The 10,664-nt window shown below is 21.2% G+C and overlaps 1 protein-coding gene across 1 annotated transcript; it reads right to left on the reverse strand. All coding sequences in view use genetic code 6, as the record gives it.

Annotated features, from left to right (window-relative positions):
- Positions 1-790: 790 nt before the first annotated feature.
- TTHERM_001008780 (transmembrane protein, putative) lies at positions 791-10,534 on the reverse strand (the record flags this gene model as incomplete). The annotated part of the gene is made up of 21 exons (XM_012800736.1): positions 791-1,257; positions 1,418-1,790; positions 1,847-2,384; positions 2,444-2,534; positions 2,584-3,178; positions 3,300-4,973; positions 5,027-5,919; positions 6,202-6,317; positions 6,392-7,051; positions 7,101-7,467; positions 7,526-7,679; positions 7,736-8,082; positions 8,135-8,263; positions 8,541-8,840; positions 8,887-9,041; positions 9,097-9,294; positions 9,365-9,794; positions 9,955-10,171; positions 10,227-10,276; positions 10,332-10,408; positions 10,491-10,534. 21 exons carry the CDS (start codon positions 10,532-10,534, stop codon positions 791-793), a joined length of 7,875 nt encoding a protein of 2,624 aa, XP_012656190.1.
- Positions 10,535-10,664: the final 130 nt, after the last annotated feature.

Consider the following 10,664-nt stretch of genomic DNA (forward strand, 5'->3'; position numbering starts at 1 on the left):
TCGAAACCATAATATTTGTAATTGTATATTGAAGCAAACTAAAATAACAATAATTTAAATATTTAAATATTTAATGATAAATTGGTTAAAGTATTTTAGAATCAATATTATATAATTAGCAAATAGAAAATTTGATTGTTTTTAAATTCTAAATAAATTTATTTTAATTTATTTTTGAACTTTAATTATGCTATATTAAAATCAATCTAGATCTGAGGGATCAATCTAATTATCAAAGTGAATAAATTCCAAACCAATTATAAAGGATTATTACAAAATATTATTTTTTCCAAATTAAGCTAACACTTTTACTAAAATAGATTTTAAATATATAAATAAATTATTTGATAAATTCCCACATACTTTTATCCCACTTAATGAAATAATATTTATATTTTTGGCAATATAAAAATTATTAGACCTTACTGATCTATTTTAATATATTAAATAAAAATAGTTCTTCATAAAAATATTTTTTTATAAATTGCTCTGAATTTTCAGATTTTGAATTTTAAAACTAATAAAAATAAAATATTTAACCATTAATATCAATTAAGCTACATTTATAATTTATATTTATTTATTTGCCATTTTGTACATCATATTTAAAAATACCTTAATAAAATTATGCAAAAACTATAATTCATTAATTAAATATTAAAATTTTTTAAATATTTTGAATATCAGCATCTATTATCTCTAAAAAAGAAAGCTAAATTAATTAAAATGTTTTATTTACATTCTTACATTCAAAGTAATTAAAACAATATAAAATAAAATATTTTATTTATCAAATTTATGTCTATTCACTTATTGTTTTTGTTTTTTAATTCCTTAAATGATTATAAAAATACGTCAATTTATTTTCAGCATCTTAATAATAGAAATTTTATTTAAAATTTATAAATTTCATATAAGTAAGTATTTTTCTTAATTTTTCCCATTATATTTAAGCTTTCAGACTTCTTTCTACGTACTTATCCAAATTAAATAACTTAACTACGAATTTAAATTTTGATGATTTCTACTGTATTATTTGTATAATTTTTATTAATTTTGGCTTATAGTTAAATAAAATCTATGAAAATGTTATAACCATAGCAAGTAATACTAGGCAAACAAGAGCTATAGTGCATGTCAGTTGAAGCTCATTCTAATCTAATCTGAATTATATTGAATTTAAACAAAAACATATTGTAGTCAGGCATTAAATTCTAAAATCCAAAACATTTTATTTCTCATTGACGTAAGGATTAACTATTTAAATTTTGAAAACAATTTTAGTTCAAATAATTTAAATAAATTCAAAAAAAAGTATAAAAAAATATATTTATAATTTTTTAAATTAGTTCTTGCTCTTGGATATTTAAAAAGAGTTTTAAAAATAATCTGAATAAAAGATATTAAAAGTAATTACAATTCTAAGTTAGCAGAGTGTATGTAAATGACACTAGGATTGACATAACTATCTATAACTGAGTTGGTAAATATGAAAATTGCATGATAAACAAAAGAAAAATTTTATAAATTAGCCTAACTAAATCCCAAAAGTAATACACTTATTTATATTCATAAGTAAAGAATCCAAATAAAATCTAATTTTGATAAGTTTTTATCATAAATCTCCTTTAGTAGATTTTAAACACAAAATATCCATAAAATATTAGTAAAGTTGTAAATACTAACGCTAAAGCTATCAAATTATAAGCATTACTATTTTATAATTCTCTACATGAAATAGATAAATATTCAGTTACAAAAGGTTGATTGTCAAACACCTAGCAATTTAACTTTAAAAAAAAAGTATTAAAATATTAATTTTATTTTAATTTAAATAAAAACTTACAGATCTAAAGATTTTGGAGAATATAGTACTTATTGAATAGTAGACAAATATACTTGTTGAAAGTATTATATCATTTAAATATTTTTTACATTTATATTTTTTTAAAAAAAAGATATAGTAAAGCACCAAGCAAAGTATATTTAAAATATTTACCACTAATAAGAAGTAAATACCTTTAAAAGTTATACTAATTTCTTGCAGAATCTAAACTAAAAAGCACTCAGTTATCCTTAATCTATCACTAAAAAGATTGCCAATATCAATAAATAGTTAAGACACAAAATTTGGGATATTATGATCATAAAAAAACATTATTCCGATTAAAGAAGATTAAAAGATCAAAATTTTGATAACACTAAAAACATTTAAGGTTTCGTAACCATAAAATTTTTTAGAAAATAATAAGTAAACCACTTTTGTCATTGTCTTAAAGTTAATTTAATCTTTCAATCTTTAAGATAAATATATTGATATAATGAATGCCAATATTGATATTATCAAAGGATAAATGACTTCTGTAAATTTTATGTCTCTGCATCTATTAAAATTTAAAATAGATTTTGTTAAAAATAAAAAATATTCATCAAAATAAATTACCTTGAACATTTTTAGTCTAATTTCATGTAATAAGCTTCACCCCAATATTATCCACTTCTATCACAATCTTCACAAAGTGCTCCTACATATCCTAATTTATATACAAAAATAACTATAAGTTAATAAGTGAAATAAATTACCTTATCTGCAATAGTAATTCATATCATTGTGTTTAGGTGAAAGTTATCTAGTTTATATGGCTTAACTTATTTAAATGTCACCTACACAATTTTTACATGGGTATAAAACTATTGATTATTGATTAACTCTCCATAAATTTGAAGGTAAAAAGATCCTATCTCTATAACATTTAACTGACAAATCAGGGCACGATTAACATTAATTTGCTATACTAAAGCTATATTAAGTATCTTTACAGTCTTAACACTAATCATATTTTTATTCAAATTTTATAGGTATCTAGCCAATTAAGCAATTTTTAGCCATCTCTATAACAATAATTAACGAATACTTACTATAACCAATTATGTATTAGCTGGAATTGAATATGGGAATTTGAATTAAATCGCTAGTAACTTAGAGCTTAAGTTATTAATTGAAGTTTCCATAAACTTTAATTTACTGAGTTAAATTAAATTCACCATTTTAACTATAAATTTTATTCTAACTTAAGAAACCATTTCCTTCTAAAATGGCTATTTAAAGAAAGCTATATTTAGGAATATTCAAAATTTCTTAATTCTAATCACTACACAATTTTAAAATTATATCATCCTTTATATTTTAAAAATATTTAATTTGAGAAGGTTAAAAATTACTTTATTTTATATTTAATATTTAAACTAAAAAGTTAAAATTTTATAAATGAACTTAAATAAAAATGAAAAATTTTTACCTCAAGATACCCCCCAAAATGATTTTTAATTTATAAAATATTTGAGTCTGATAAAGGTTTTCCATTTATAGAAGCACTAAATTTTGTTGGTGAAGTTTAAATGTTGTCCCCATATTGAGAAGCCTTATTTTTTTAATATGTATTATTTGAAAATCTATTAACTCTTTATCCTGTAGTTGACCCTAATGCTCCTCCAAAACTTGCTTAGTTTTAAGTAAATGTGCAGTTACTTAAATTAATTAAATTTATTAAAATATTATTTTGTGTATTTTCTAAAAAAATAGCTCCACCATACTAGCTAGCTTTATTTTACTCAAAGATAGTTTCATAAATAAACATACTAGATTATTTTAGGTATATCGCTCCTCCGTTTAAGTTTGCTTTATTATTAATGAACTTAGAATTAATGATTATTAAGTTATCTAAAAACACTTATTATGCATTAATTGAGTTTGCAAAGTATTATTATGCTTATTATAAATATAATCCTGGTCCATTATATGCTATATTATTTTAAAAAGTAGAATTTAAGATTTGTAATTTTTAACCTACTATTTAAATTGTCCCAAATATGCAATATTAACATATGTTATTAGCTACATTTAATTTATAAATTTAGCTGTTCTAGCTATTATAAAAAACTGCACTTTATGCGTCTTATCTTTAATTATGCATTTTATCTAAGATATTTCTATTGTTTTAAATTAAAGTATCGGAGATATAAAAGTTCAAAATACCAAGAGTTGTAATCATATTACTTAAAAAGTAGCTATCCTAATAAATATTTTATACATCATAAAAGTTAATAGCTTCTTAAATTATCAAAATTTTTTAAAAAATAAATTTCAGATTCTCAGAGTTTTAGAAATCATATGATGTGCCTGCTGATAACTAAAATGTAGAACTTATAATTTCAACATCATGAGCTTTTTGTATGTAAATTAATGAAGAATCAACTGAATTAATTTATAACCAATATTATTTTAGAATATTGTTTTAAAGGATCTCAATTACTTCAATAAAGTATTTAATCTAACTCGTAATAGCTAAACTACTCAATATTATATAAGATTTAGAATTAGGTTAATTTTAAATGCTAATATTACTACCTCTGCATACAGAGAAGTTATTACTGAAATGACTCATTTTAATTGTTATGGCAGTTTTAAAATAAAAAGAAGGTTAGATCTATATAGCCCCTCCTTGGTTAAATGCAAAGTTATTAGAAAAATTAGATTCGAATATATATACATCAAAACCTTAAGATAATTGTCCATTAACAAATATTGCTCCTCCTTGAGTCTCTAAATTATCACTACTAAAAGCTACATTGCTTAAATATTGGCTCTATATTGATGAAAAGCTACCTTTATTTTATGATGTCCAATAAACTGCTCCTCCAATTTATGCATTACCATTAATAAATTTAGACTTATATATATGAAGCGCTTAACCTATAATATTCAGAAACCCACCTAATCTACTGGTTTTTATGTTAAGATAACTCTATTAATTAGTAAAGTTGCAATAATTTATATTTATTGAAAGAATTTATCCATTAATCCAACCAAATTAATTTTTAACATCTAATTCATTAAAACTAGAATTATAAAGGTTCACAGCTACAGTAGGGGCATCAAAGTAAAAACCTTATGATACTTTTCCTAAAATAGACTATTAACAAAAAAATATTTAAATATAAAATTTATAATATCCAAAATAATTACTTTGTTATTTAAAATATAATCTTAAAATCCAGTAAATTATACATTTTCAATTTATAAGTTGCTGGTTTACTTAGAAATAACAGAAAAAATAGACATATCTTCTTTATTATCTTTGAATACTAACATTATTTAATTGCTGATAACATTTTTTATTGCAATTTCAAGAGGAGCAATTTGCTTTTAAATTATATTATTTTCTAAATTAAATAATACTTTTGATACTTTTATACCTTATTAGATTATATCTTTAATGTTTATCTGCTAGATAGTTTATTTTAAGTAGCATATTTAAGGAGTCAAAAATTATTAGTCAGTTTATTATAAATTTATTTAACCAATTGTTACGTTAAAAATATTTTCAGTTTTAAGGAATAAAAATTCTTGATTATCTACTAAAGAAATATTGTTTACTTTAACTGTATTTAGTTTTGTAAGTTGGATTATTATTGAAGTTACCTCAGAATAAAATTGATTTCTTTGAATTATTATTTCATTTAAAGTTGTATTAGAGTTTTTATCAGTCTAAAAATCTAATAAAAAATAACTATCAATTGTAACAATGTTATCTAAAATTTGAATTTATTCAAAATAAGACGTTTAATTTGTATTATTCAATCTACCATCTTACTGCTACATAAAGTTGTAGTTAGTCACTTTATTTTATATGATATAAATTTTACTTACATTAAACTAATTAGATATAATTAAAGGTATAAGCTCTTTTTATGATTAATAAAATGTACTTTAGTAGAACTTTAAGCTAATAATTGATAGATAATTTAAGATATTTGAATTCAGAATTTAAGATCTATGGTAAAAGGTGCTATTTTCAAAAGTAATATTTTGTAAATAAATACTTATATTTTAATTTGGTGAATTATTATATCGAACATCTATAAATAGAGTTTACTAATCAAAAATTGATGATCTAATTAGTAAGTTTTATATTTCAACTTAAATAGATTACATATCTATTTAAACTAGCTTTGACTAATTAAATTATACCTAAAAATTTTTAATTTATCAATAAAAAAATCTTAAATAAAAAATATAATAAGAATAGTTTTATAGAAGGGGGTGGTGAATTGATTTTAATAATTATTTTTTTTTTATTTAATAGAAACTTTAAATATTAAAAAATTTTTAAAATAAATTGATTTGAAATGAAAATTTACATTAAGTAAAGTAGTTGAGATTATCCTAAGATATAATTAAGAATTTTAATTAGAGCTAAGAAAATTTATTAGTGGCTATTAGTCTAGCACCTTAATATTCTAAAAATTAACTTATTCTAATGTTATGTTTGTTTACTAAATGGATGAAATATCCAAAAATAATAAACGTTTATTTTGTATTAATTCTTACTGGTGGAATTAACAATTTATAAGTTAAAAAGTATTTAAAGAATCATCTTAAATACTTATTCCAAATTTATTATCACTTTTTTACTGTTAGAAAATTACATTTTAAATAAAAATTTTGTCAAAGCCTTATACAGTAAAAACACCTTATTACTAGAAATCCACAGTAAAATTTGAGTAAAGTGTTGTTATGTTTAAGATTGCTGAAAGAGTTCTAAATTTCTCCTTTAAAGTAATTGTAAAGTTTTGAGGTTTTAGATCTTAACAAATGTTATCAACAAATATTAATAAAACCTCCAACTCTTTAACTTATAATTCATTATAAAAAATTACTGCTTGATCAAATTCTAGCTCATTTATGATAAATTAGTTTAAATTAACTTCATTTAAACGATTGAAGTTAATTGGTTCTTTTAATGAACCATCACCTAATCTGCTACTTAGATCTAAGCATTAAGCATAGATTATCTTTTACTTCTTATAGTAGCAACCCTATTCTGATTTTTAGCATAAGTAGCATTTCCTTCTTGATTTATCATACGTTATACTATAATTTTATAAAATATAACTTTTATCTAAAGTTTTTTTGCAAGATAAGCATTAAGCATCATATATATATAAAGGATTCTAACTGACATTGCTTTAGTTTACACATGTTTCGCAACTTTATTTAAAATAATTATCAATTTAATAAATATAAAATTAAAAATTACAGTAATGGACAAATTTAGCAATCATCACCAGAAGAAGTTAATGTTATCATTTATTTTGGATTATTTATTTAATTTTATTTATAATAGAACATACCAACAAAATATTATAATGAAGAAATTTAATTAATTAATTTATCATAGTTGCACTGAATGCATTAAGGCTTTTTATTTATAATGATACATTTTAGGCAGTTTTATCCACATTAAATTAAAATGCATTTTTTGAATTATTAATCGAAGTAATACCCATCTAAGCATCCTGTGCATATCAATTTATAGTTTTTATTTTTATAATCTAATCTATCTTATATAGTGATGTAATCTCTTTTATATATTAATTATGAAGTGAAGTTAAATGTACTTGTACCTTGTTTATAAATTATAATAAAAATTCAATTTTTGTAAGTATATATTTAAAAATCAACCTTCATAACATTTGGAACATCCTTCTGGGCATTTAATGCATCCATAGATAGATGGAATACTTTGTTCATCTTAGCATTTTGTACATTAATAAACTTAATTGTTTAACTTTAAACTCTAGTCTTGATATTTATAGCACTCTGCGCATCCTAAAATCTTAATTTAAAAATAAGGTATGAAAAATTATTTTAAATTTTAACAAATTAATCTACATTGTTTTTACAAAGATCATCTTAGCATCTTGGGGGGTTAAAAATTTAGTTTAATATTTATCCATTACTACAAAACTAACATTAAACTTTAAAGGAAGAAGTAGTAATACAATTATTGCATAGTGATTGCTGAGATAATGATTAACAACCATATTCACATTTACTTTAATCACTTGCTAATATGTACCCTTAAGAGCAGCTTTTACAAATTTTGCTAATACTTATATTTTGTTATTAACTACCTACAAATAACCATATCTCTTCTGTTAAATCATAATTCTGTGTACCTTAAACTATTTTAAAACTGCTATAATCGCAATTTAGTGTTTATTACACACAAGACTAACCTAATTTATTTAAATAAATCTTTTATACAAAATATTTAAAATATAATTTTACCATCAAATGAAACAAAATATTCTTTAGGGCATTATAAACACTTTTTTATGTAATTTTTAGTTTGAAACTAGGAATATGATAAAGCAGTTAGTTAATCTATGCTATAATTTAGAACTTCATCTTTATTCTCTATATTTTTTAAAATTGATTTTCACAAATTATTAAAATTATTTAAAATAAATTCATTTCTAATTTCATTAATTATTAAGAGAATTTAAAAATTTAACAATATGTTAGATTTTTTAGATATAAATTTTAGAGATTTGAGAAAAATAATATTTTTATAAAAATAAAAAAAAGTTTTTTTTGCTCAAAACTAAAGCAAAAAGTAATAATTTTTTTGGAGGTTTTACAAAATATTTAAATATTGTTTTGTTATAATTTCTAATATTTAAATAAGTATTACCATATTAACATTAATCGCAATTAACACCACATTAAACACATGATATTAAATCATATGAAACAAGGTATTTAGGTTTACATTCTAAGCATATTTTTATAAACTAAAATTCATTGATTTTATTATTGTCTATTTCACTTTTAAATACAGCTTTTCCATTTAAAATTGCTGCATATTAACAGTAATTACAATTATCAGGGCATTTTTCACAAATATCTCCATTTTAAACATACTAAACTTAACATTTGATACAAGTTGATTTTGAATTAGATTCTTGAACACATGAAAAACATCCTTCTGGACCTATTATTTAAAAGATATTAGTATTTTACTATTTTTTTATATTTACATAGCACTGATTAATATTGAGTAATGCTATATAATCCTAATGTTGATTATACTAGGTAGTTTATTGCCTAATATTTTGAAAATACAACTTATAAATTTTGATCTAGCTATAAAATGAAATTTTAGCATGTTTTATATTTAGATTGGCTCTACTACCTTTTTAATTAATATTAAATAAATATTATTTTTAAATTTGATTATTAACTCATACCACAAAGAATATTCTGATGAGCAGTCCAGACATTAGTAAGTAGGAATTTATTTATAATAAGGACTTAAACTTAAATCTTAATTAGGAGGCTATTCATTGAAACATTTTATACAAATTGATTTTGTTTTGGATTCTTGATATAAAAAGTAACCTTCAATACATTAAGTACAGAAAGAAGGAGAGTTGCATGAATAACAACTAATTTATTTTTAAATTATTATATTTATCATCAATAAATTTAATTTAAATTTTAAAATAATAATAATACCCTAATGGACACTTGAGATATTAGTTTACCAGACAATAGTTTTAATCATAACAGTCTTATTTAATATAAATCAATTGCATTTCAAAGTATACTTATTAAGGATAAGGTGAATGTTCTAACTTTTATTCTAAGCTGTAGCATTTTTAATCTCCTGGATTTATAAAGTACATAGGACAAGATAAACATTCATTATTATTAATTGATATATCTTAACAAAAGCTTTAATTGTTCATACAATTCATATTTCCATTCTAGTTTGGTACATTTAAATTTTAAATTACACAGGTTTTTAACTTTTTGATTTGTTCAAAGCACTATCCATTATTAACTAACTTTAATAAACTTTTATAATTTAAACATAATTTATTAATTAAGCAGTAATTATCAGGACAGATATCGCAAAGTCCAGAATCTAGATATTAGCAAAATCCTAATTTTTAGTTAAACACAGTTATTTTATAAATTAATTAAAATGTTGAGATAAAAAGTTTTATTTGGTAATTTGGTAAAAAATTAGTTACTGACTAAAATTTAATGCTTTTTATTTTAGTTTGAAAATATCTTTTTTTATAATCTAAAATAATATCAACCTTAGCTATCCTTGCAATAAGTAATTGATGGTTATAAAAGGTCTTAACATGTATTTTTATTAGATTGAGACAAGCATTAATTTAATTCACAATTAAAACAGGATCCATTTTATACACAAAAACCATTTTTATCAATACACATCCCTTTTTTTGTATTAATTAACTAGCAGGTATTTGTTGTTTGATCTAAACAATATTTTTCAACCGCACACATTATCTTTATTATGAATATAAATAAATATATAAAAATTTAATTTAAAATTAAAATTTACTGCTTAAGGTTATCCCATCTATAAGCATAATTAGGTGTCTTTTTATATACCTATAATATTTAATTTGTAGATAAAAATCTAAAATTTATTATTATTATAATTTACCAATAGTATTTGGATTACTAAAGTCTAATTTGAAACAAGATGCTTTATTTGTTAGGGGGTCTGTCAATAAGCAGTACCTATTATTTAAAATATATTATAATTTTCACTTTTATTATTTATAAACAAAATATTTGCAAAAATATTACCCATTTTTATAACAATTAGAGGCTCCATTCTAACCTTATGACTATTCTTATAAACATATTTATGTTACATTTTCTTAGCCTGGATGACTATCTGATAAAGGTATGCATGCTCCAGAAGATATACAATATTACTACTGGCAAATTATAGCAACTTAAGCTCCTTATGGAAGACATTATTGGTTAAAAA

Source organism: Tetrahymena thermophila, assembly GCF_000189635.1.
Source record: "Tetrahymena thermophila SB210 genomic scaffold scf_8253992, whole genome shotgun sequence".
Taxonomy (NCBI): Eukaryota; Ciliophora; class Oligohymenophorea; order Hymenostomatida; family Tetrahymenidae; genus Tetrahymena; species Tetrahymena thermophila.